At 37.6% G+C, this 27,755-nt stretch overlaps 1 protein-coding gene across 1 annotated transcript; it reads right to left on the bottom strand.

Moving 5' to 3' along the window:
* Nucleotides 1-80: 80 nt before the first annotated feature.
* On the bottom strand, nucleotides 81-27,755 carry DGLUCY (D-glutamate cyclase). Its single transcript, XM_015826653.1, is given in 14 exon segments — nucleotides 81-458; nucleotides 2,988-3,139; nucleotides 5,027-5,146; nucleotides 8,494-8,642; nucleotides 9,343-9,442; nucleotides 12,444-12,704; nucleotides 13,623-13,791; nucleotides 13,793-13,821; nucleotides 15,920-16,042; nucleotides 16,473-16,623; nucleotides 18,131-18,329; nucleotides 18,913-19,066; nucleotides 23,005-23,116; nucleotides 27,747-27,755. Coding segments are annotated over 13 exon segments (1,854 nt in total). The 5' UTR covers nucleotides 23,108-23,116; nucleotides 27,747-27,755; the 3' UTR covers nucleotides 81-314.

Genomic DNA, 27,755 nt, shown 5'->3' with positions numbered 1-27,755 from the left:
ATGACTACTGCTTGAATTACAGTTTTAACATGGCATCTGGCAAATGCGGCACAGATGGATATTGTTTAAATCTAAGGAAATACATTCTCAATTAATTTATTGTTGATATATTTTAGTCAAATAACTGAAAAAAAGACATCATTCTGAAAAATCTATTCCGCAATGACATTATTCCAGTAATTTACTGTACGATCACAGGTTCTTCTACCTTACAATATTTGGAATAGTAAATTGTGGCAGGATATCTGATCAGGGAGTGTAATGGTATTCTGGACTGAATGTGTTTAATATACCATATTTTTAGAGAGGGAGTATTATTTGAAAGTTTCCTCCAGCAGCCTCTCTATTAAATTTGAATGAATGTTAAAGAACGGCAGAGCATCCACTTCCATTGCCAAACTTGCAGTTATCCCACTGCGAACGTGATGCCGCTGTAATATCTTCAGCATGTTTTCTTCCTAAATAGTAAAATAGACAGTACATTTTTTATTCCCTTTAAAATGTAGGTTTTTATTTTAATAGATGAAAGTGCTCAAAGTCAGGGATTTATTTTAATATTTATTGCTTAAGTAAATTATAAGAGTACCTTGTTAGGGAAGATGTTATTTCCTGTTTCCTTCAAGACACATTCACATTAACAATAAAATAGCAATAGCAATAGCACTTAGACTTATATACGGCCCCATAGTGCTTTACAGCACTTGTCACTCAAATGTTAAAATGCATTTTTTGCTATCTAATTATAATAATCTGGAAATGTAGGAACAGAATCCATTTGTATTAGACTGTTTTCAGTGTCTTTATTAGAATAATATTATACTAGAACTTCCAAGCTAATGTTTATAGTGTTGACATTTGGCACCATAATTTCAGTTTATAAACTAATCTATAATTACCAATGCCCTGCTTTCATAGTAAGGTGGTTAAAAAAGTAATGAATTGAGGAATAAGTTGTAAAATCTGTCTGAAGCCAAGGTATGGCAGAGAGAGGATAAAAAGCATGAAGTAGTGAAGGTAAGTCCAACAGGGTCAAAAAGATGGATCAATGATGTTGCATTTCCAGATGGTATTGGAGCATTGAAAAATAAAGAGAAAGAGAGCAAATGAAAGGAGAAATATCATCTGGAAAGGCAACATCATTAATATTATGATTCACAGTCATCTTGATGACTGAGACTCCAAGTTCCAGATCTGTGTTCTATAACACATATTAATCTTAATACATTACATTTCATCAGCTTCCTACACATTTGTCTTGATGAATAAATGAATCTATGCCAACAGACTAGAGATAGTTGCTGCTTATTGACCATTTGTTCAGTGAGCATTATGAACAAATAACATTTGTAAATATTTTATTTATTAAATAAGATATTAAATTAATTATTAAATTAAATTATTAAAATTATAAAATTATGATGCTGCCGAAACAGGAAACGTATGTCCAGTTTTTGAAGTTCTCGCTGTCACAGCATCCCTGTGGTCGTGTGATTGCGATCTGGACATTTGGCAACTGGCTTGCACTTACAATGGCTGCAGTGTCCTGCGATCACATGATCACCATTTGTGACATTCGTTGCTGGCTTCACACAAGCAAAGGACATGGGGAAGCAGGCAGGGAAGGTTGCAAGTTGCTTCAGTAAGTTGCTCCCAGCTTGTAGAAGCCCAGCAGAAGCCAACCCTGGCCTTGCCCTGCCTGCCTGCCTTGCTTAACCATCCATGACCCTTGCTTAATGATGGCAATGTAGCCTGTCAGGATTGTCATCACTAAGCCATGTTACCACCTGGCATTGCATTTTATGATCACATTGCTTAGCAATGGAAATTCAGGCCCCAATTGTTAACCTTACTGTATTTCACAATATGAAAGACTCTGAAAAACTTGCATGAATTCAAAACTCCATTGCGTTGCGCCGATCTAGCTCTAGTTCTGCATAAATAATGGCATAAAACTGTTAATGACCCTAATGAGAGTAAACACTTTCACCTAGATTTACTTTACAATTATAAGTTTGAGTGGTTATAAAAGAAATGGCTAATAGGCTAGCTATGACCAAGCACATGCTAGTTTAGGAAAGTTTTAAAAAGGAATCGTTGTGGAAGCCAGTTAGTTAAGCTATGAAGACTTCAGTTACGCACATTTATTTAACCTGTAACTTTCTTTGCTCTAGAAAACTAATAGGTGAAATTGGGACTCATAATCAGTATATGGTATTTGAACACAGGTTTCTAGGGCTGGAAGGGACCTCGGAGGTCTTCTAGTCCAACCCCCTGCCCAAGGCAGGAAGCTTTATAGGTAGTCCTCGACTTATGACCACAATTGACCCCAACATTTCCATTGCTAAGCAAGTCAGTTGACAAGTGGCTTTTAAGTCACATTACGAGCGTCCTTGCTTGTTAAGTGAATGCCTGCAGTTGGTAAGTTAACACGGTCGTTAAGTGAATCCTGTTCCCCCAGACTTTGCTGGTCAGAAGGTCGCAAAAGTGGATCACCTGACCCCAAGATGCTGCGACCGTCATAAATACAAGCCAGTTGCCAAGTATCCAAATTTTGATCATGTGTCCACAAGGATGGTACAATGGTCGTAAGGGTGAAAAATGGTCACCCTTTTCAGTGCTGTTGTAATTCTGAACGATCACTAAATGAAAAGCTGTAAGTCAAGGACTACTTGTACAATTCAACCATTCTAAAAATGGGTCTCTGGAAGGTCCTTCTCTCGCAAGTCGCCTGGATGAAAGAGACAGACATTCCCCCCCCCCTATTTTTATTAGAATTAAGTTGGAGTTTAGTCAAATTTAGCCATGGCAAACGTTCTTCATATGCTCTACAAAAGCTTTTTTTATTAAAAAAAAAAAAAAGCAAAGGCAACTCAATTTCAATAGCTACCCAGCAATTACTCAGTGTTGGCAAGCTCTGCATACTGCTTCCAATCACCCCATATAGAAAACAGTTATTATTCCATGAAAAAGTTCCTCCAAAATGATACCTTAGCCACAGAAGGTAATGCTGATGCCCAGTTCTTATACTTGGAAAACCTGGGATATCCAACAGCTTTCCTCAGATAGCGGTCATGTATTTCACACGTATTGAGGATATAAAGTCCACAAGCAACTGCATAGCCTCCCCAGTTGGCAACACCTGCCGTAGAAAAGTGCCATTAAATAAAATGTTTGAGCTGAAACAACTGAAAGGTACTTAATAATACAAAGGACCAGCCTATAATTGAAATTTAGCACAAGTAATGGAGGAAACACAGCTTTCCCCATCATTTCTAGGATCAACAGAATCCTGTTGTGCTTTGTCTTATTTGTTCAGAGAGTAATACGTTGATCTATGGCAGTGTTTCTCAACCTTGACAATTTTAAGGCATGTGGACTTCAACTCCCAGAATTCCACAGCCAGCAATGCTGGCTGTGGAATTCTGGGAGTTGAAGTCCACATGCCTTAAAATTGTCAAGGTTGAGAAACACTGAGATTCTATGGCTTTTAGAGCAACAGTATAATTTTTTCCTGACCTTCTAAAACCTGGTTTAGATTATTTTCAAAACATGCACCTATTAGAGGGGCCTAGATAATTTGGATTCCAGTTAGTATTAGTTCTACCCAGCATGAACAACAGTCAGGGCATGGAATTTTATTACTTAATTTGTTTAATTTAAATTGTGCTACCCTGATCACAGAAGGATAATCTCCAGGTCCCAAGGTCCCTAAAACCAACAATCACTTAATCTTGTAACAGGTAAGTTAAAGCCTATGCTTTACCATCCAGGCCTCCATAGCCTCCAGGCATAGGGAAAGAACTTTAATGGCATTACCTGAATAGACCAAGGGTCTGAATAGCTTCAAGGTTACTTATGATAATTAACTCCACAAGACTGTCTCTCCACTTCCAAGCTCTTAAATTGATCCAGAACAATATCATGATCAAAGGTATTAAAGGCTGCTTGAAGATTATGGAAGGCCACCCCCAATTTTAAGCCCTACAGAGGTCATCAGCAAGTATGATCAGTGCCATTGCAGTACTGATCTGAAATCTGCCTGAAAACCTGCCTCTCTGTATAATCTGCTTCCTCTGGCACAGGAAACCTTCCACCTTCTCAATCACTTCCTCTAAAGTTGGTTAGAAACCAGATGAAAATTGTCCAGATTCATTGAATCTAAAAATGGCTTCTTGCGAAGAGACCAAACCACAGCTTCCTTCAAAAGAAGCGGAACCATCTCCTCCTTCAAAAAAGCATTCAGATTTAACCTCCAAGAGGTTTTGATTTAATCTGGATAAGAAAGCAATGGACGCCATTTTTTCCTGCTTAAAGGAGGGCCATGCACTGATATAACAGACCCTGATAGCCTTTCAGATGATCTTGAAGACCTGGCTATGTGCCAGGGCCTGGGGTCCCAAGTGTTTCCTGGCTATGTTGACAACAATGGCTTATAATATCTCTTGGCTGCCATTTGTATTTAATTCTTTTTTTGTACTGTGGTTTTTTTTTGTAAAACTGTGTTTTAACTGTTTTGTTTTTATGTATACTCACTGCTCTGAGTCACTGGTTTGAGATAGGCAGCTGCACAAATTGAATAAATAAATAAATAAAATAGTGGCACAGAAGTTTGTGGAAGAGAGACTTTTATATTGTAGCACTTGTGGTTTGAAATACTTCGCAGAGAATTGGGGAAACAGACCAGCCTCAATACTGTCAACTTTTTTGCAAGGACTTGAAAATGTGGTTCTGTTCCTGGGCATGGAGGTAAGATTTTTAGTGGGAGCCCATGAGGTGCTAGTTTAATTCTAGTTTGATTTTTTTTTCTTACCTTGGCTGCCAGTTATATAATCTATTTTGATATTGTTTTGTTTTTAACTGTTGTTATAGCTGTCCAGAGTCACCATTATGGCAAGATGAACAGCTTATTTAATGATTTAGTTATCTAGGTGATGACTGAATACAATAATCAGAAAAAGTAATGGAGCTTTTTTTTAGTTTCTTATGATTTTGCACATGTGCATATTTTGGCTTGTTCAAGTCTTACCTGCAACAACCGCAAAATCAGCTTCCACATCACAAGCTATGATATCTCCATTTTTAATGTGCTTCTTTGTGGCTTCCTTTACTTTTCCCATTCCTAATTCATTTCCTCCATCCCCAATACCTAAATTAAAATGGAAAAATTTACATTGGAATATTACAGTACATATTACATTTTATACCAATGATCCTTGTAGAAAATCTAATGAAAAATTAAAAATCAGTGGAACTGTTAATATTATGTACAGTAAATAAACCTTTTATTTACAAAACTGTCACATGCCTACTGTGACAACTTTCCATGAAAACTGCACTTTGGGTAACCACTGAAATACCCCAGCTTTATTAATCGTGCATATTAAAATTTGTATCTGCTTTCACAGCTACAAAGAAAGATAATTGAATGAAACATCTTATTGGAAAATTTAGACTTCTACCATTTCTTTCTCCATCGATTTTGCCAGGATGACAAAATAATCAAAATCGTAAATGAGATTGGAAACTTGAACTGTTGCCTAAATTGCTGACTTATTAATATTAGCATATGTGCATGTTTACCCGTCTGCAAGTTTAGGTTAAAAAAAACCTCTATAATATCAGAATAGTTGGGACAGATTAGGAGTTGATAATACATTGGCACCTGGCAGGTGGTATGCGATCCTGCCTAGCCTAGCCAAGTGTAGCAGGGGAGGGAACGAGCCAAAGCGGAGCGACGCAGCACAGGATTTGCCATGAGAGAGTCATCGGGAGCTGCAGGGCTGCTGGGGCGAGACAAAGGCCCCCGGATCGGCACTTCTGGCTCACCCAGAAGAGAAAGCAGGAGGGGGTGGAGAAGCTATAAAAGGAGGCAGTTTTGACGGGAGAATGGGAAGGATTTGGAGATGTTTGTGTGAGAATGGGAAGGCTTTTGCAGAGACGTGTACGTGAGAAAGAGAGAAGCAGCTTTTTGTGAGAAAAGCAGTGAGGAGAAAGGGAGAAGAGAAGAGATGGGAAAGAGAAAGAGGGAGGGAAACAGGAAGGAAGGGAATGAAGGAGATGGGAATGAGGGAGGGGGGAGGGAGGGAGGAAGGAAGGAAGGAAGGAAGGAGATTGGTATGAGAGGGAGGGTGGGTCTGAGGAAAGTCCTGTCTTAGCACTTGGCCAACAGCAGCTCTTCTGCCCTTTCAACATCCCCTTGCCCCCTCCTCCTGGCTATCCTGGTGATCTCCCATCCTATTGCTAAGGATGATTTGGTTACAAAGCTGGGTCTTCTCACATGTAGATGGAACAGGCCTCCCTCTGACTCACACACTTTGCCCTCCTGCACCCACCATGAGCAACCTGGCCAAGGAGAGCGACCACAGCAGCAGCAGCCTTGAGGAGAAGGTAAGTGCAGCCGGATGCCCCCTCGGGGAAGTTGAGCTGGACTGGGTTGGGCTGCAGAGTCCTGGTGCCCCGGGAGCTCGAGGGTTGGGCTGGGCACTTGCCTTCCGCTGCCCAGGGCTCTGGGCAGCCCGTACCACTGTCCGGGAGTCCCCCGCACGGCCCAAGAGGGATGGCTAGGCTCCTCCAGTGGACCATTTGTTAAATGAGTTTTGCCCCCATTTTACGACTTTTCTTGCCACATTTGTTAAGTGAATCACTGGAGTTAAATTAGTAACATGGTTGTTAAGTGAATCTGGTTTCTCCATTGACTTTGCTTGTCAAAAGCTTGCAAAAGGTGTCCAGGGTCCATAACCCTGGGACACTGTGACCATCATAAATATGAATCAGTTGCCAAGCATCCAAATGTAAGTCACATGACCCTGGGGATGCTGCAACGGTCATAAGTGTGAAAAATGGTCATAAGTCACTTTTTTCAGTGCCGTTGTAACTTCGAACAGTCACTAAGCAAACTGTTGTAAGTTGAGGACTACCTGTACTTTATCACTTTTTTCCTTTTTTTTTTGGTCATCAAGTTTTTGATACCTTGCTAGGCAACTGATGGTACTCGAATATTGCCATATCCTAAAAGTGGTACAATCGGTGAAAAGGTTGAAAAGCCCTGATATATACCATCATAGTCTGGCCAAAACATAACAGCCATTATCTTTAAGGATTACAAAGCAACAATTATAATAGTTAACTTCTAATCACAAAAAACTAATAAAATAGACTTATAAGTGTCTATTCTGAAAAAAAAACTACACAAAGATCAGTGGGGCTTATTTCTAAGAATAATAATAATAATATTTTATTTGCGGTCACAGACCAAAATGCTAGTGCAACAAAAGAAAACACAAAAAAGATATAATCACAAACAATTAAACACCAGAAGCCTTGGCTAAAGGGAATTACAACGTTCTCTAAGAAGTTGGTATAGGACTGCCTTTAGAAAAACCACACCAAAAATTGTATTCAAGGAGCATGACAGATGCCTATTATTTGGATCTTCTAAAAATCACAGAACACATGTTTTCAAATTTGAACAGAACTAAATGTATGAGAGAAATTCTATTTAAAATCGTATAAAGTTATTAAGGAGATACTCCATCCCAGCATATTCTAAAATATGCTACTGATACCATTACATTTTATTACTTAGTTTGATCAATCGTGACACACATGGAGCATTGCATTTTATTTCACTATTGTCCAATTAGCTTTAGTGAATTTTCAATTAAAATAAAATTCAAAGTTTTGCATGCACTGCTTCTGCTGAATAGTTCCAATAGGCATGTAATTTTTATGTATTTACAATTTTTGTACATGTGTGTACAAACCAAACTGACCACAAAGCACCCACTTATTGTTTCTTTACTTCCCTTCCACTGCATCAATATACTGAAATAAGATGTCACATCTGCTGTATGTTTGCATGTGCATTTTCTCCTCAAAGCCCAAACTGGGTGTGTGTTCCTGGTCTCCCCTTATTTTGAGGAGCATCATTGACATATTGAATTTATATGTATCTACTTTTGTCCCAGAATCTAAGCAATCTAACACATACAGGTAATCTTCAAGATATGACTGGTCACTTAATAGCCTTTTGAAGTTACAGCAAAACTCCCCAAAGCTCCGTATGACCTTGTTTTGAAGTTACGACTCCTGCAGCACTCCTGTGGTCATTTTCCCTTATGACTGACTAAAAATTGCATTCTGATAGCTATATATATCGTTGCAGCTTCCAGACTTGCACCACATGGCTGTGTGATGAAGTGATCTGTTCCAGTGCTCTGAAAGGCCTTGGAGTTCTTCAAAAGTTAAGTGAGAAGAAAGGTGGCTTGGCCTGTGGGGTATGAAATTGCTCTAATAGAAATTCCTATTTCCATGACTGTGAACATTTGAAACCTTAAGAGAGTTAAATATTGCTTATCGATTTGAGCACCAATTCTTTTGTCTTCCCTCAGTTATTTCAGTTGCATAATGGACCCTGTTCGTAATGTTTCCAGGTAGTTCACAGTAACAGTAATACTTTTATCAGATCATTGAAGGAAAATACACATACTGTACCTGTAGTAGTAATTCCTGGGAGAGTTTGTGCAGCTATAAAGAGTTCATCAATGGGATCTACTAAATGTTTAATATTAACTTTTCTTGCGTTATAGTAATTACCATCAGCAGCCATCCCAGCACGTTCTATTGCTATCAAATGATTAAATCTAAAGAAAAAGAATAAAAAAAAAATTAAGATTCAATTCTAATGCTAATGATAGCTTGATGTACCCACCATTACTAACTAAGGCTTCTCAATTCAAATCAGAAATACGAGTTGCAATAATTTTGATGAAAATGTGGTCACTAATAATAAAAGTAATTGAATGAAACGATTAATACCACATTAGATTGTCCTGTGGCGAGTAGGCCACAGTGAGTTAGTTGGCTGCGGCAAGTTGTCCTAGACCCCTCTGAGATATGCTAGAGCAGTGGTTCTCAACCTGTGGGTCGGGACCCCATTTGGGGTCGATCGACCATTTCACGGAGGTCGCCAAGCAAGGCTGTCTGCCATTTTTTTTGTCCGCCATTTTTTTCCCCTTTTCCGGCGGGTGCCTTACCTCCCTTGGGCTGGGCCAGCTGGTGGTCGGCCTGCTCCGTCTCTGCCGCTTGCCAGCTACGCCTCAGCCGGCGCAGGGGACGGAACCACGCATGCGCGGCACTCCCGGGCAGGGAAAGTCCTCGACTTACGACCGGTTGGGTAGTCCTCGACTTACGACCGGTTTAGTCCTCGACTTACGACCGGTTTAGTCCTCAACTTACGACCGGTTTAGTCCTCGACTTACGACCGGTTGGGGTCGCGGCATTAAAAAGGTTGAGAACCACTGTGCTAGAGTTTGGCATTACTTTGCTTTTGGGGACATATACCTTGGTTTTTCTGGATTCCCATCTTCACATAAGAACTGCAGAGCTGAATCTGGAGAATTGCTTTGGTAACTGATTACAGGAACTGGTGTTTCCAGTATTTCTGGAATATAGAGAAAGACAAAGATAAGTTGGATCATGACATTAATTGTGCCATTGTTAGGCCTGTGGAGAGGGTCCTCCAGGCATGCAGGAGCTACTGTGCCTTCAAGCACCTGCACTTACTTCCCTCCTACAGCCTGTGGATTCAGAGAGAGATGTTGCTAAAGAGCAAAGTGCCTCACCAAATAATCTGCACATGCCTGATCACTGTTTCACAATTATTTGTTTTGTCTTCCCAATATTAAATAGGATCAGTTGTGTGACTGAAATTTTCAGGACGTTCTCCTTCTTTGTAAAATAGGATGAATGTAAAGAAAAATGTGACTAAGTCAGACCTAAACAGGTGGAAATTCTACTGATTTCAATACAAAAGTATTAAAATGTTTTTAACAATTTTTTTTAAACCAAATTATTTCTGTTTTTTATAGCTTGATTAGATTATTCCCAGTTCATTTGCTCAGAATAATTAAATCCCACAAAATACTGGGTGAAATATTTAACTGCAATGTAAGACCCCCTCCCATTTTAAAAGGAAATATTTTGGTGGAAAAAAATGTCTTTCTTTAAGTAAATGGAATATTCACTACAAGAAAGCTTAATTATATGTCCTAAATCCATCCCCATTGGTTCCTCCCTTCTCAAAAAAGAAACAAAGAAACAAACAAAAAACAACCCCCAAACCCCAACAATTATGAAGGAAAATCTGGTGACAGATAAAGGTCATTCTAACAAGAGTAAGGGTGGGCAACTATGGCCCCTTTACAACCTGTGGACTTCAACTCCCAGAATTCCTGAGCCAACATGGTCGTAAAGGGGCCATAGTTGCCTACCCCTGAACAAGAGCATCTGCAGGGAAGAGGAGAGACTGGGACCAAGACAAAGATGGCAAGCACAACCATGCATCAAAGCTGTCCCTTTTGTACATGTATGAAACACTGATACATGTACAATGGCCAAGATGCACCTGCCATCTTGACTTTTGTACCCCTACCCTTATGAATGCCTCTTCACTCCAATAGCATGAGGCTCATATTTGTTGCTTATGGAACTCAAAAACGTTTTCCATATAATTAGTTCTATTGGGGTTCATGGGAGATACAGATGCTAAAACTTCTCTCCCCAGATAAATACCTTTTACTGATAAAAACATACGATATATGATATCTATATAAATAAAAATGTAAATGTTCGTTTGTTCAAAATCTTAAATCTCCGAAAGTTCTTCACCGATTGCTTTGAAATTTTGACACAACGTTGCATTCGAATACGCGTGTGTTTTTATATACCTACTATTATATAGATGTCACACCTGTGACAGGTAAAAACATGCTTTTTTGAAAAACAGTGCCATCTGTTGGACGTAAAAGCATACCCACAAGCATTGTGAAATTAAACATATTACAAACGTGCGCTTTCTCTTTTCTTTCTTTTCCATTTAACCAGACTGAGCCACAGCAACGCGTGGCCGGGTACAGCTAGTTATATGATAAAAACATATTGTATGTTCTATGTTCTAAGTACTGGAAATTAGAATTACTATAGGTATCACTACACTGAACTCTGATTGAGCTCCAATGGAATTTGACCTGGCTCAGAGGAGTCTTGGGAATTCTGAACTGGTATAGCTTACTTCAGATTTTCCTGGTTATCACATCTTGATCCTTGCATGGAACAGGCTAAATTCTAAACACTAGTTTTAATACATATTTAAAGGGATCTAATCACAGATAATACAAAAAAAACCTATCAGCTCTCAGTGGAGGAATGGAAGAGGAAAACCTCAAAGATTCAGACTGCTGTACTCTATAGTTTGTTTTCACTAAAAAAAAATGCTGGCATCTAGGGAAAAAAGTCCCACCACGCTGCAAGACACTCTTTACTAACCACAAGGGCTAGATTCGCACAATGCATTACACCAGAACCAAGTAAGGCTACCTGAGGAACCATCTCACCCCAATAGGCTTGACCTGCTCCACTTCTATCAGCAGAAGGGGCATGCTGTGGCAGAGTCCAGGAACTGCAGCTGGCAGAGTCCAGAAGAGCCTTTTCTGCCATGGCTGCCACCCTTTAAAATATCATCCCCCTAGAAATAAGATCTATAATAATAATAATAATAATAGTAATAGTAAAGTTGGACGGGACCTTGGAGGTCATCAAGTCCAACCCCCTGCTCAGGCAGGTAACTCTATACCGTTTCGGACAAATGGCTGTCCAGTCTCTTCTTAAAAACTTCCAGTGTTGGAGCATCTGCCTCCATCCTTCTTGGCCTTCTGTAAGCGACTAAAAATCCAGCTCTGCCAACTGGCTTGGGGCCCTCCATTCTGAAGGTGCTAGTAGGTTAGATAAGATCCCACCTCCACCCCAGTTACACACCGATCCTTTATTTAATTTACTGATAATATTAATCATTTCAGTTTTAAGATTTGATGTTTTAATGTTTCTATTTTAATTGTTTATATTGCTTTTGTGCTACTGTAAGCCACTCAGAGTCATTTGATGGTAAAACGGAGGCATACAAATTCAATAAATGAAGAAAATAAACCACCTTTTAGTTTAGAGCAGGGGTAGTCAACCTTGGCTCTTTTATGACTCGTGGACTTCAACTCCCAGAATTCCTGAGCCAGCTGTGCTGGCTCAGGAATTCTGGGAGTTGAAGTCCACGAGTCATAAAAGAGCCAAGGTTGACTACCCCTGGTTTAGAGTGATAAATGCAGTAAAGCCAACCTAGTAGGTTTACCTAGATATTTGTTGTGATGCTGGCAGGAGTTTTAAATATATTTTTTTTACAAAACACTATCACAAGTATGTAATTTCCTATCACACACTAGCAGCATTGTCATAATACATGCATTTGAGAATTACTACGCTAGATTTTAAAACAGGAACATAAAAAAGAAGTCAACAATAAAAAAAAATGAAAATGCACAACGTGGACAGTTTCGATTTTTGAGACACTGAAACCCCCTTTCACATAAATCAGGTTATAACGGGCCATGTCATACCTTGCTCAACAGCTTCCTTGATTATCTTTCTATTTAAATCGAGAGCTCTTTGATCCGTTACTATAACTACATTTTTTCCCATGGCTTTCAAGATTGCTGCCATTGCAATGGCTCCAGGTGGCCCATCATTTTCTTCAGGAGGTTCATACTTGAAATGGGTGGGAAATCCTGTAGTAATCAACACCGACTTTGCATGGGAAAGCGACAGGCAGGTCTTTAGGAGTTCATCCGGAGAAAACAGATGTTTCACACCTCTGTTCCCTAAGCATGGGTAATACAAATATTTCAGACTAAGAACATCCTGGCTTGCCACGGGCATTTATTTAAAAATAAAACTAGCTTGTTTTGATTGCTGATAGATAAAAAAAAAATCTTAAAAGCTGACAGATGCAATGGCTCACGGTATCAGGAAGTGAGACAGAAGAGAAGATTTCAGAGCTGCTATACCAGATTTTTTTTCTTGCCTCAACAAGCATATTATTTGTTTTGGCCTCCCTCTGATTTTTTTTACCTCTTCAAAACAACATTTGATACATCATTCATTCATATTCTCTAGAAAGCCTCTGCAAAGTTGAGCTACAAGTTAAGTATTAACTTAAATGATGAACCTAGGGCTAATTTAACCATAAAGGGGTAGTTTGGAAATAAATACATGCATTAGAACAGTGGTTCTCAACCTTTTTAATTCCGCGACCCCAACCGGTCGTAAGTCGAGGACTAAACTGGTCGTAAGTCGAGGACTAAACCGGTCGTAAGTCGAGGACTACCCAACCGGTTGTAAGTCGAGGACTTTCCCTGCCCGGGAGCGCCACGCATGTGTGGTTCCGCCCCCTGCGCCGGCCGAGGCGTAGCTGGCAAGCGGCAGAGATGGAGCAGGCCGACCACCAGCTGGCCCAGCCCAAGGGAGGTAAGGCACCTGCCGGAAAAGGGAAAAAAAATGGCGGACAAAAAAAATGGCGGACAAAAAAAAATGGCGGACAGCCTTGCTTGGTGACCCCCGTGAAATGGTCGATCGACCCCAAATGGGGTCCCGACCCACAGGTTGAGAACCACTGCATTAGAAGTAGGATTTTTAATTCGATTTTTGCTTTCGACAGGATTGCTGCAGAAAATTATACAGAGATCACTTTTTCTAGTAGATGTTTTAGACTCATAACATGGTTGTGTTTTTTCTCTTACCTGGATCTATCGCTATTATATCTTCTAAGCATATAATTTTCTTTACAGCTGCTGTTGAAGCAATGCTATAATGCAAAGGATTCTGAGAAATACAATAGACTTCTGGGAGATCTTTATCATTACCAGATGCATCATCTTCAATTTCCAAATCAGTGATAAACATGCAAACAAGGGGAATGGGTAAAAGCCAGTGGAGCCTCTGGGAAGTAAAGAAAAGCTCAGTAAGCAGTGTACAGCAGGAATTAAAGCCTTTCTATCTGGGATGAGTTTGACCATGTGAATTTTGAGGAAATGGGCAGAGTTCTCAGAGCTATTAGTGCAATCACCTATACGTTAGCTCCATGTCCTGGGATAAAATGGTGGTGAATTTACCCTTGAGTGAAGGATGATCCCTTTTGTTCTGAAAATACAGTGATGCACTGTCTCCTTAAGAACTTATAGCTGGTCCCCCAAATACTGAACATTTGTCTAGTCATCAAACCTCTGCTTTGGGGGAAAGGATATGAAAAAAGTGATGTGCGAGAACAGATGGTCATGAATGAAAATATAATAAATGAATATCAACAGAATATAAAAGTTGGTGCCCAGAAAAAAAGACCAAATACATGACTATTTTACTATTGCATACTCTATAGCTGGTAGAGTCTGGTAGGTCCTTTTTCAGTTAATAAATTTTATTAAAAGGTGTAAATTTTCATTAGTTGCCACTTCATCGGATACATAGAGTGTCTAGGCTGATATAGTTTTAAAGTGGGATGAGGTGGGGAGAGAAGGTGGGAGGAAAAGGTAGATGAAAATAGGTTGGTTATGCAGATGCAGGTTACATATGATAACAATTACAAGTACTTTATCAATTAACAATTACAGGTAATCCTCAACTTACAACAGTTCATTTAGTCACCATTCAAAATTACAATGGCACTGAAAAAATTGATTGATGACGGTTTTTCACACTTACGACCATTGCAACATCCCCATGGTCACATGATCAAAATTCAGATGCTTGGCAACAGACTCATATTTCAAGTGTCCTGGGGACATCACCTTTTGCAATTTTCTGACAAGCAAAATCAATGGGGAAACCATATTCATTTAATAACCATGTTACTAGCTAATCACTAATTGCAGTGATTCACTTAACTATAGATAGATAGATAGATAGATAGATAGATAGATAGATAGATAGATAGATAGATAGATAGATAGATAGATAGATAGATCTGATCTATAAGAACCTTGAAAACAAAGAATTATCAAACGTCAACCTGAATTTGTGAAGAATATACCTTGCTACACTATTCATGTGTATCATGTAACTTTCTCAGTAGAATGTAAGGATGTTAAAATCATAATGTACTTCAGCAAAGTGTTTGATAAACTACATGGTAATTAGCAAATCTGTATGGACTGATTGGCATGACAAGTAGATATTCAGCTAGCTCAATATCCTATTCCAAGAATGTTCATCAAATGGTTCCTTATCACATTGGCGAGATATCAAGTATTGGTTCATCTATTCTTCACTATTTCATTAATGATTTGGATAATGAATTATAAGGAATGCTCATAAATTTGCAGTTGATGACCAGCTTATAGCTTATTTTCTAAAGATAGAAACAAAGTAATAGTGTTTAGTCAAAATCTCAAACAAATGATCATAATTTTTATTAGGAAATTTTAGACTGCATCAACAGAATTTCCAAATCAAAAGAAACAACCATTCCACTCTGTTCTGATTTGATAAAAGTTTCTAAAATGTGTATCATAAATAAGTGGGTCTCAGGTAAATACCTGCCTTGCCCCCATCGTAGCTGGGTACACAGAAAAAAGAAATGTAATTCTTAAATGTTTGGCATGTAAGAAGAATCTAAATCATAAAATTACTTTACAGGGCTATTCTGTGCATAATTAGGGGAAAATTATAGCTTTGTGGAAAAAATATTCTGCAAGGTTAAGTTCAAGGCAAAAGACAAATAGACGATGGATTATCAGAGTTGTTGGTTCTTTTATGTAGGTTATATTTTAAAATCTGAACACATGAGAAAACAAGACTTGATGCAGAAGACCTTGAGGCTTGGAAAAAACAAAAGCAATTGTAGAAGAGGCCAACAGAAGAGAAGGCTGATATTATCACAGATGATGTGAGCATGAGCTTATATAAATCCAAAAAAGCAATTACTGCAACTATGTTTGTCCACTGAGTCATGAACAATCAGAAGTGACCAAACAACAACTTTTAAGCATCACTGGTTTGCTGTAATAAAGCAGCAGTTCTGGTAATTCCACTAAATACATACTGCAATTGATGACAGCTTCTATTCCTGTTACACCACAGGCCCAAAAGACTGGTACATCTCCAGGATGAGCTTGTACTGCATCACCATATTCTGGACTGGAAAGATCTTTAATTCCTAACAAATCTAAAATGAAATTTTATTAATACTCAAGCAGAAATGTAGAAAACAGCCACTTGTCTGAAATGGTATAGGGTCTCCTACTTCAGCAGGGGGCTGGACTAGGACCTCCCAAGGTCTCTTACAGTTCTATTCTATTCTAAAACCCAATTAGGCTGAGGCTTAATGTTGCAAAACATCTGACAATTCCCTGGGAGAGAGCCTGGGATGTGGCATGGAAAGTGATGTTGGTGGGATACTGTTGCATAGGATACTGGCATCACAATTCCTAGTAGGATCTTGGCTGAATTCTTTTAAATCCTCTTACTTGTACACAAAGTCATTATAAAGCTATACTGTACATTAGTAAGCCAGACAAGCCTAAGGCCTGTTACTTTTCTATCTCATGCATGCTTTGTATTATAGATCATAGAAACACAGAAAAAAAAACACTGACCAGAAGAGCCAATGTGAACTGGTGCTCCATGTGATTTTTTCATTGGATGAGTGATTTGCACACACTCCTTCAGTTTATCTTTAGGTATATATCTCATAGTTACTATTAGATGACAGTGAAAACATTCGGTATCACAGCAAGGAACAGCAGTCTGGTAAAGTTTTTAAAAATGATTCAAGCATTAAAAACAATGAAGAAATCTCCAAAGGCTTTTTCTTTCAAGTAGAAGGCATCATGTCTCTGAGATAAATGCAATTGGGTGATAAAAGGCCACAAGATTAATCACTAGCATGTTCAGTTGTCTTCACCCACATATCATTTATTATCACCTTTATGAATCATATGGTGTGATATTTAAGCTCATGCCATTGCTATTGCTAACTTTCCCTTTAATTGCATGGTTACAGCAACTAAACATTGAAACATTAGATAAATTAATAATGTCATATTAGATTTGTTTTATTTTCGAATAGTATTAAGTTATAAATGTTTCAAGAACATATTTTGCAACTAAATAAAAATAGCCAGATATTACAGTAATTGAGATTCAGCATGAAATATAAGATTGTCGTCCCACAATAACTAGAAGTGAGAACACAGATTTTATTGGTAAAGATATTCCTTGTAATTAAACTAATCGCAACATGAAAACAGGTGTAGTTAATCACATGCTGATCAGCTTATTCATTTTGAAGGTTTGCATTAAGAAAGGAATCAGACTATAGTACTTGTCAATCAAATAAAAGGGGAAGCTGAGCAAACTGAATGCTTTATGTCTCGTGCTGTGATTAATAGCTGATCTTGAGAAATATTTTGCATTTGTTTAGAGAAAAAGGCATTTTTTTCCTTCAACTAAGAGCGGGTTATATCACTAATAGCGAAAACTGCTTGTGACTACAAAAATCCAAATGACCATCAGATGGCAGCAAATAATTATTTTTTTTTATATCTATCTGTTGCCCTCTGATGGTTATTTGCTAGCTCTGATGAATTAATCTTCATTAATTAATCTTCATTAATCAAATACTTATATGTTCTGAAACAAAACTGAATTTTCCAAAGTAATGTTTTAATCACTTTGTATATTTGGAAATAATTTCAATACTCCATAGGCCCAATAACTTCTGTCACATTGCAACTAAAATGGCCTCTCTTCCTATTTTTTTTAATAAGCAGTGATCACATCCAGCCAAGAGAAATAAAAAAGATATGTAACGTATTACAAATCAAATAATTCTATATTTGACAGCAATTGAGTAAAACAATACTGAAGTTATCATCTAAAAAAAGAAATAAAAAAATGGAAAGCGTGAAAGAATTGGCTGTTCTGTTCACTAGAGGCTAGAAAAGAGCATTAGAATTTTATATGTGCCCATGTGCAATCTAAGAATGCCTTCCAGCATTCTTTCTGAGCTAATACAAATTATTATTTCTATTGTATCTGCAACTATTTATATAGTATTATGTGTTTTAAGAAACATTCCCAGCAGGTGGCAGTACTTGGCTAATGTTGTTTGAATCTACAAGCTAATGGGGGTTTGAGCCAGATTAATACTTGGATGGGAGATCTCCAGGAGATACTGTCCCAAAGGTGCTTTTTACAAAAGGGAACTGGACTCTCTTGGTTTTTTCCTATTCAATTTTTCTTCTATTCTTACCTTATACATGCTTACATTACATTGCTGTTCCACATTTCTTACAGGAACGCCAGGTTTCTGGAGTGCCTTTTCAAATGTAAAACTACAGCCAAGATAAAAGGTCACCATGTCTTTAAACTGTTCAGAATATTCTTTTAGATTTGTCAAAATTCCTGTGGATATTCCATGTTCATATTTCTTGTATTGCAAGCAGTCACTTCTGCAAAATGAATTAGCATCATCATTGGACTAGGTCAGGGGTAGGCAACCTTGGCTCTTTTATGACTGGTGGACTTCAATTCCCAGAATTCCTGAGCCAGCATTCTGGGAGTTGAAGTCCACCAGTCATAAAAGAGCCAAGGTTGCCTACCCCTGGACTAGGTACTTTTTTTCTGACTCTTAACAAAATATCTACTTACTTTCAGAGAAATGGTCACTGAACTCAGTGGGACATATTTTTAAGTAAAATGTCATGTCATCTAGATTAGTTTAAGGATCAGTTCTTATGTATAAAGGTATGTAAATGTTGAGAACTAGAATTACACTGCCTGCACAAAAAACTGCACTCGTGCTTTGCATTTTCCTGGGTCATGAGAAAACATAACTTAATTTTAAATCTCTCTCTCCCTTATAATTCACATACTTATAAAAACTGTGCAACCCTACATTGAGTTTTAAAAATTAAAAAGTCTGAAATAGAAAATACTGAGATTTTTGCAGTAAAGTAGCCTAAATGCCCAGAAATGGTAAATGGCGCTAAAATATTTCTTGATAGTTTCCAACACAGACAACTCTATACATACCTTATATCAGAACTGTTGCTCAAGAAAGGACATTTCCATTCCCCTGGCTTACTTCTATACAGCAAGGGAAGTGGTCCATCATTTGCTTGACAAAATTTTTCAAAGTCATCAGCAAAAGATTTATGCATAATTACAACATTTGCCTGAATAAATCCTGTAAATATAAAAAGGCAGAAATTTAATTTAATGTTATTTATTCAAATAAATATATTTATCATTTTTTGGATGTAATCAATCATAAAAGTGAAAAATATATTTCTGATTTACTTGCAAGAACATCTTTTGTACCAAATTCTTTCTCCCATATTGCTCGCTTAGATATTGCCAATTATGCACATATCTCACATTCAGATTGACAACAGTATAGATAAATCATAAATTTATCTCACTTATGTTCTCAGCATAATTTTTAAATAGCATTCTATCACCTAATCAATGCTCTTATATTCTCTGATTTAATAAAATTCGGTGTCACCTTAACAGTGACACAGAAAGAATGAATTTTAGTAGGCTGCAAAAATTCTGTTTTGCTTCCACGTAGGGGTTGTCTGTTTGTTGCAATCAAGATTTGCTGTTCTTTTTTAAATCTAACATTTTGAATTTTAAGTATAACTAAACTAAGAGTAACCTTACTTAACAGAATGAAAATCTCTGTATAAATGGAGCATAGTATCCTCCACTCAGTGTGATTGTGGGGTCCCATGTCAAACTGCAGAGCATATTGTGACTGTCCAGTATCTGATTTTTTTTAAATTTAAACAATGCTGCACTTCAGTGGTTATACAGCCTAGGCATTAATACCTGAATGTACTGTATATATCTTTTTGACACTTATATTTTATTGGGTTCTATTAATCTAGCTGAAATGTTAACTTATATTGCTAGTCCAGGTATAATATGCCACACACTAAATAAATAACAGAATTAAATTTAAATCTGAATAAACATAAATAATATTTTACTGAATGTTACTGTAAACACTTTAGTACTGAGTCCATTAGTCACCTGGGCTAAGCCAATCAAACAGGCTCTACCTCTTTGCAGTGGGCTGGCATGAAGAACTCCAGGGCAAGGGGGCATGGTCTGAGCATGACAAGTGAGTGACATTAATTTCCTCCAAACCTAGAGCACTATGTCACTACCCCAACATAAAAACTAATATCTAGTGTGTAACATCCATTGTGGATTGGACCGTTAATAATTTGGATCAGGTCCATGGTTGCCATGGTGGCCACGAACTCCTGTGCCTGATAGGATAGCCACAGCCACTCCCTTACCTGTGCCCTGAGTATATTTCACAAAGAAATTTGACCTGTGAAAGAAGGTCCTGGCTGGTACAGTAGTGGTGTGCATATAGGTGGCATATAAGCAGGCAGCCAAAAAGACGAGGGTGGGGATAGGGAGGGGAGAGTTCACGAAGAGGCAGTCTCTTACTTTACTGAGGCTCAGGGCTGGGAATGGCTTAGATTGTGGGGGAGTGCTTGCCTAACCAGTGGTAGATTAGTTAACAATGGGACTGCTGGAATTGCTGCCGCTAAGTCATACAATCACATGATGTCACACATTATATTGCATTGCTTAGCGATGGAAATTCATTCCCAATTACTGTCGTTAACCGATTACATGTACGTACTCAGAAGCATCTCTTCCTGGTTTTGATTTTAAAATATTGCCAGGTAACATCCTGCCAAAGACTCATAAAATTCACAGGACAATAAAATATTTTCCACCATTTTAAAATCAATACCATTACAGGAACAAAATCTTTGAGAAATGCTACCATATAGCAGATTTGAGGCAAGAGATTTAAACTGGTCTTTGAAAAGACTATTTGAATGTACTTAAATATAAAGTATGAAAATATTTAGGGAGCTAAAAATACATTTGTAATTAATTCCAAAAGTTTCCCATGATCATGGAAGTTTGGATTTAGCCATTAATTCCTGTAGTGAACTGTCCCATAATCTTTGTTTAATACAATGAAATGCTGAGGTCCTACCCCTGGAAAATAAATAATCATGATCAATGCCAATCTGATTAATTTTGGGGTAACCTGCTTAAGCTACATATCTATTCATTTGGGATTTCATGAAACAGCCCTTCTTTGTTTTTAAAGATGTTTATTTGCAACCAAAACTTAATATTAAAATGTCACCATCAAGGCAAGTCTGCACACCAGACATTCACCCTGGTGCCGTCATAGGAAGTCAAAATAGAAACAGGTAAAACATAAGGTTGAAATGGTAGATAAACAATAAACCCTGTGCTGACAAAACAACAAGACAAGACAGATTGAGTTTGATGTAGTGATTAAGATGCTGGCCTAAAAATAGGAGATGGTGAGTTCTAGTCCCACCTAAAGCATGAAAATTGGCTGGGTGACTTTGGACCAGTCATTCTCTTTCAGCCCAATCCATCTCACAGAATTGTTGTTGTGGGAAAAACAGAAGGGAGGAATATTAGGTATGTTTGTAACCTTGAGATATTTACAAAGGCAGGATAATAAATAAATATTAATCAGAAAAAGAGCCTCACTCTATACTGAAAAATTAAAATATGGAAATACAGGAGGGAATATTATGAGTAGCTTTGCCTTTATCTGCCACTGCCAAGTGCAAAACTTGAGTTGTTAGTGTTACACCTGGATGACCCTCCCCCTTCCCCTCATTCCATTGAGTTGCACAAGTTCAAAATTACACAACAGCTGCAAAGTACAAACTGCCTAACATTTCCTGTTTTTCTTTAAGTTTTATGTAAAAATACTTTAAAACTCCCATAGAGATTGAATGTACACTGAATAATAATGACAACTCATAATTTCATATGGTAATTAAGATACCATTCCTTAATCAATATTTAAACTCTGGATTGCTTAACCATAAAATAGTTTTAGTTTGTAAAAACGGAATATGCTTTTATATGAATTTATATGAATTAGAGAATAGAGAGTCAAGATAATTTTAACTGGAATTTCTACATAATGATGGTAATTTAAATAAACTATTTTTGGAGAAGCATTTATATTAATTCATGAATTAATTAGTCTTCTGTTAAATCAGTTTATATGTCATTTTGGAAAAAAACCTGTCTCCGATGTTCCTGTTTCATGTTAGTCTGAAGTTTGGGGAATAAATAACTAACAGGATGTTAAGAAAATAACATAAAAAATAAGCTACTGAACAGAGCCAGCTTGACTGCCCTTCTGCCAGAAAGCTAGGATGTGAATAAAATATAATTTAAAAAAATACAGTCTTAAATTTATACATAAAAAATGACTTTGAGCATAGTTCAGCTAGGAATTTCCCTGCAGTGATCAGATCAGTTAAAACAGTGGTTCTCAACCTTTTTAATGCCGCGGCCACCAACCGGTCGTAAGTCGAGGACTAAACCGGTCGTAAGTCAAGAACTAAACCGGTCATAAGTTGAGGACTAAACCGGTTGTAAGTCGAGGACTACCCAACCGGTCGTAAGTCGAGGACTTTCCCTGCCCGGGAGCGCCGCACATGCGTGGTTCCGCCCCCTGCGCCGGCCGAGGCGTAGCTGGCAAGTGGCAGAGACGGAGCAGGCCGACCACCAGCTGGCCCAGCTCAAGGGAGGTAAGGCACCTGCCAGAAAAAGGGAAAAAAATGGCAGACAGCCTTGCTTGGCGACCCCCATGAAATGGTCAATCAACCCCAAATGGGGTCGCGACCCATAGGTTGAGAACCGCTGAGTTAAAATGTTGCCTTGTCTAAAAATTGATTAAATTTACTAATTGGATAAAATACAATAGAATGCTCATTTGTCCTTTCTCATGGCTGCAAGGGAAGAGGAGATTATTCAAAACTGTGGCATTTCACATATGTATCTTCTGGTTCATTTATTTATTTATTTATTTATTTATTTATTTATTTCTTGTATTTCTACCCCGCCCTTCTCCCTGCGGACTCATACCTGAATGTCTATAACATAGATCTCTAGTCCATCTCTTTTTTGTACTAAAACTGATTAAACTAAGAAACACAGGTTTATCAGTTGAAATATTATAAATTATTTCTTAATGCACATCGAGGGTTTACCAAAAGGATTTCACTGATCTACCTTTATACTTACCTTCTGCCATTCCGGAGGTATTGCTAATGTTGAGTTTATTTGATCGAATCAGATTTCTGACAGCATAAGGAAGAAGAGCTTTCAAACCTGCCAGGCAAACCATTTCTTCATCCTGAAACAAGATAAAACCATATGTTAGTTTTATAGATAGATATTATACATAGCTATTCATTATAGATAGAAATTTAAACCACCATTATTTTAAACTTCTTATAATTTTAGTCGATGAACTTTGTCTTTGAAATGGTGAATTGCTCAATCTTCCACTCCATGGATATTCTGATTATTTTCTAAAACAAATATGGCTTCACTATCTAATGAAATAGATTTTGGAGATCAAATATGAAGCATGGCACAACCCTATTAAAATATAGCTGCATGGCATAAAAGTTATCGCTTTTAATTTTAGAGTTAAACTATATTCTATATAATTATGTTCTCACACACTTGCCCCTTAACAGTTCAAGATTAATTTCAATAAATTTTTCAGCTTTCTATAATCACTGGCTTCAGGATCTACTATTGATAAAACAATAAAATAAAAGCTCCAATAATCTTATGTCTAAGTTTACCTTTAATTTCATTGAAGTCATTATTCTAAGGAAAATAATTCCTGAAGAAGTAACACCGATTTAAAGCATGGAACATTCACTGATGTTCTTTTAAGATTAAGGAGTTAATATTTAATCCATAATTGGTTACATATTTTGAATGTTTAAAAGAATAACAATTTCTGGTATTTGTCCAAAGCAAGACTACAACTGAGTATTGATTGTTTTGTATATTTGTTACAAGTATATAGAATTTACACATTTTTGCCAGATATTTTACATATTTAGGTGAAAAATAAATTACATCATTAGTAGTTCTAGCCAGAATGGGAACTGTAGTTCAACAAGAAAAGCATAAATCCCTCTATTTTAAAGAAGCAGCTGAAGTCCTTTTCATTAATTGCAAGAGAAAAAGGGAGGTGAGCAAATGAACTATGATAACCTTACCTTACAAAGCTCTCTTTACTGATACCCAACTCTACTGATGCCCAATTCCATAGTGAATTAAATTTACTTCTTCTATGATACCATTTGAACTAATTAAGTTAAAGGAACTGTTGCCCAACCGGACACAGAACAATGCAAACATTTCAGAACCACAAAAAAATACACTGGGAAGGGAAGTTAAGAGACAGTTATTTTCATAACTTGACTATAAGTGGAGTTTTAAAACTATTTGCTGGTTTTTTGCATGTTCCACACAAAAACACATATATCAAAATTTTGATTTCAATACTAACTGATATTTACTCTATTTAAAATTGTTGCTCACGGTACTGAGCTTTTTTCCCCTTACACAATGAATTCATAATCCTTTTTAATACATGTAGCTTCAAAGTATTGTCTCTCACTGAACCTAATGAATGTTCTATCCTGATTAAAGTTACCAGAAGGGAGAAGTATATAATTTGTTGAATTTGTGAAACAAATTATATATTTTCACAGAAAAAATGCCTTCTTCTTAAAATGGGTATGGTTATTTGTAGATATTGTTGCCACAGTAGATAAATACTATTTTGGACCTGCCGTTTTCAGCTTTTTAGAAGAAATGATATTACTATTAATGATTCTAGGATTACTCAATTTGACTTATATCTTGTAGAATGGTCTCTCCTATACAAAATGCTCATGAGAAGCACTGATTGAATCTTTTTTTTTCAGCCTTGCTTACAGTTGTTTCCTGAAATCACCAATCCAATACTATCATCTGGAATTTTGGGGCATTTCCAGTTGATCATTCGTTCTGTAATCCAAGTCTTTTGATTTCATAATTTGTCTCAGACGGTTATATTTACAGACAAGTAGAATGCCACAGAAATGGGCATGTTAAGATGTTAGTGAGTTTGCAATACTGTAGAACTGATAGACAATCTTGCCTTTCCTGGCCAACAGATGAGCATAGAGATAAACTCGGCCTGATCAATCTGCTGAGGAGCAAAGAGTGCTTGTTTTTTTTCTTTTTGAAGGGAAGTTTTGCACTGAAAAAAATCTACTCTTTGTTCAGAGAGTAAACACAGGATTCTCTGTATGAGTATTAGTGGCAAAGTATCTTGTTCTTTTCATCTGTACATGTTGATCCCTTGAGTCAATCTGAGGCATCACTCAGCGAGGTGAAAATGCAGACATGTCTGCACTGACATTTATTGTTAAAAGACCTTCCTTTTTAATAAATAAATTAAAACAGCAACAAGAAGAAGCCAGGGTCTTACACAAAAAGCAACTCCTGTGGGAGTGAAATTATATGATGGATTTACCCCCCTCCCCAATCCATGATCTGACTTGCACCCCCTCCTGGATGTGGTCTTGAAAATAGAACTTATTCCTTTAAAATGATTATGTCTATGTCTTCTTCTCTATTCCCTTTTCCTTCCCCATCTTTTCCACTATTTATTTTTGTATTTTCATTGTATCGTATACTATAAAACTAATAAAACTTTTAATAGAAAAAAAAAGATTAGTGTTAAAGAACAGACTGCTTCTCTTGTTCCTTCTATTTGTTTCCCCCCCAATCTGGTTCAAATTTCATACCTCTGTTGTGGTAGGCACTAACGTATGCAGATATAATCTACTTGACAAAAACCAGAAATTTTAGAGTTACTTGGATGAATAACAAAACTATATCTATCTAACTATATGTTTATCTGCAAAAATCATAGAGTGGTAGTAGATTGGAATGTTACCATGTTAGCAATTGGCATGGTTGCAAAATAGTACTATAAATGAATTATAGGCTGCAGCAAGAGAAGTAAAATTTCCAAATCACAGGAAATAATAATTTATTCTGCTTTGACCTATTTTAAGTTTTGTGTTCTATTCTGGACATTACACTTTAAAAGAGATTCAGAGAAACTAGACCAGTTCAGACAAGAGCAATTAGACTGTTAACAGGATATTAACTAAGAAACTAAGTCCAATGATGCAAGATTTGAAGGAGCTGTATACGTTTAGATTTTAACCTTAGGAGGGATATGACAGTATTCTTCCAATACATTAAAGAATGTCACAAACATTCAGACTTTTCAGAGTATAGTTCACAAAATAATCACTTTAAGTTACAGATTCCATTGACTGTTCTGACCTGAAATGACTATTTGCAGTAGCTATTTTTTTCCATGTTCATGTGTTTTTAAAGAGGGTTGGGTTGCTTTAATGAACAGCAGATCTGCTGTCTACACGCAAGCTCCAAAATACTTCTTTCAAATAATTTTAAAGCACGTCCAACCTATCTGTCTATGTACCTAGGCTGCTTTGACTCAAATATATTAATATATAGGTTAAATCCAGTGGTCGTGTTGTAGCACAAAAACAATTTTTAATACTTCCATCTCTATCTCCTGTCTTTGGGAGGTCTTATGGGATGCTCCAAAATGGATTTGTACTATGTGCTATGAAGAGAAATCACTGAAGTTTTGATTTTGGCTTTGGAAGGGGTTTTTTTTGCACATCAGTTTAAATATACTTTGTATTTTTACTAATTTACCTAATAAACAAAAATTATTTTCCTAAAAGGTTTAAAACCTTTATGTCCTGCTGAGACAATAATAATAAGAACAACACAAACTCATTTGTGGAATACTAAATATTCTCTGCTCATTAATTAACTTGATTTTTCTATCCTAATGCAAAGAAACTAAAATATAAACATAGCTGTATTTTAGGAGCTGAGATGATACTAATGTTTGTATCAATGGCTGATATTTGTGGGGCATCATATTATGCATAAAACAATGAAGCTGTTGGTGCTTCTCAGGATGCTGTGGCTTCATGCCATCAATGTCCTTTTGGCTGTGCACAGAGGCATTCTTGGGTGGCAACAGTGGGGCTGGGACTGAAAGAATTCTGGAGTTTTCAGAAGTTTTAGCCAGCTACCACAGCCCCCAGGCCTCTACTTCTGTATCAGCATCACATTGTGGCCAGCCGCCCCAACTCCACAGCACAAGCACCAGTTGCCACTGCCCCGTGCTCCATAGCCCTACCATGTCCAGTTGACCTTTGCCAACTTTCTTCCATTGCTGCTGAGGTACTGCCAGCCTGACCTTATGCAAAGCAACTTCTGGCTATGCCAGGCCTTCTTCCCAAATCTGCTCATACTGTTCTCCATATAGTGTACCCCATTCTCATGATGCTTCTGAAACCCTTTAGAAAGCGTCTGAGATCTTCTGAAGCATTGCAAGAACAGGTTAAGTTATTTGGAGAGGGTCAGCTGTCCTGTTCTCACAATGTTTCAGAAGACCTCAGAAGCTTTCTGAAAGATTTCTGAAACATTGTGAGAACAGGGTGGCCTATTTGGAGAATGGTGTGTTTGATTTGGAGAATGGGGCAAGTGGTCTCAGGAATAAGGCTTGGCCTGGCCTACAGCTGTGTTGTAAAAACAGCCTGGACATGCCTTGTCAGCAGTGAGAGGAAGATAGTAAAGTTGTTGGGCTTGGCAGCAACTACACATTGCAAGGTGGTAGATAGCTGGAGCATTGAGCTTGGTGGATGGCTGTGGTAAAGTGCCTGAGGAGTCACTCTTCAGTAAATGTTGCTAGCTACAAGTAGAGGCCTGGGGGCAGTGGCAGTCAGCTAAGACTGCTGAAGGCTCTGGGCTGCAGTTAACACCAAGGAATGCCCCTGTGCAGGGTGGCCCAAAGTGTAGGGATGGGTAAAGACAGGTGGGTTGGAGGAGTTGAAGAGCAAACAGTTTCTTACCTTACTGAG

This window comes from Protobothrops mucrosquamatus, unplaced genomic scaffold (genome assembly GCF_001527695.2).
Source record: "Protobothrops mucrosquamatus isolate PMUCROS unplaced genomic scaffold, P.Mucros_1.0 scaffold_211, whole genome shotgun sequence".
In the NCBI taxonomy this organism is placed as follows: domain Eukaryota; kingdom Metazoa; phylum Chordata; class Lepidosauria; order Squamata; family Viperidae; genus Protobothrops; species Protobothrops mucrosquamatus.
This window is presented reverse-complemented; position numbering and strand designations above follow the sequence as displayed.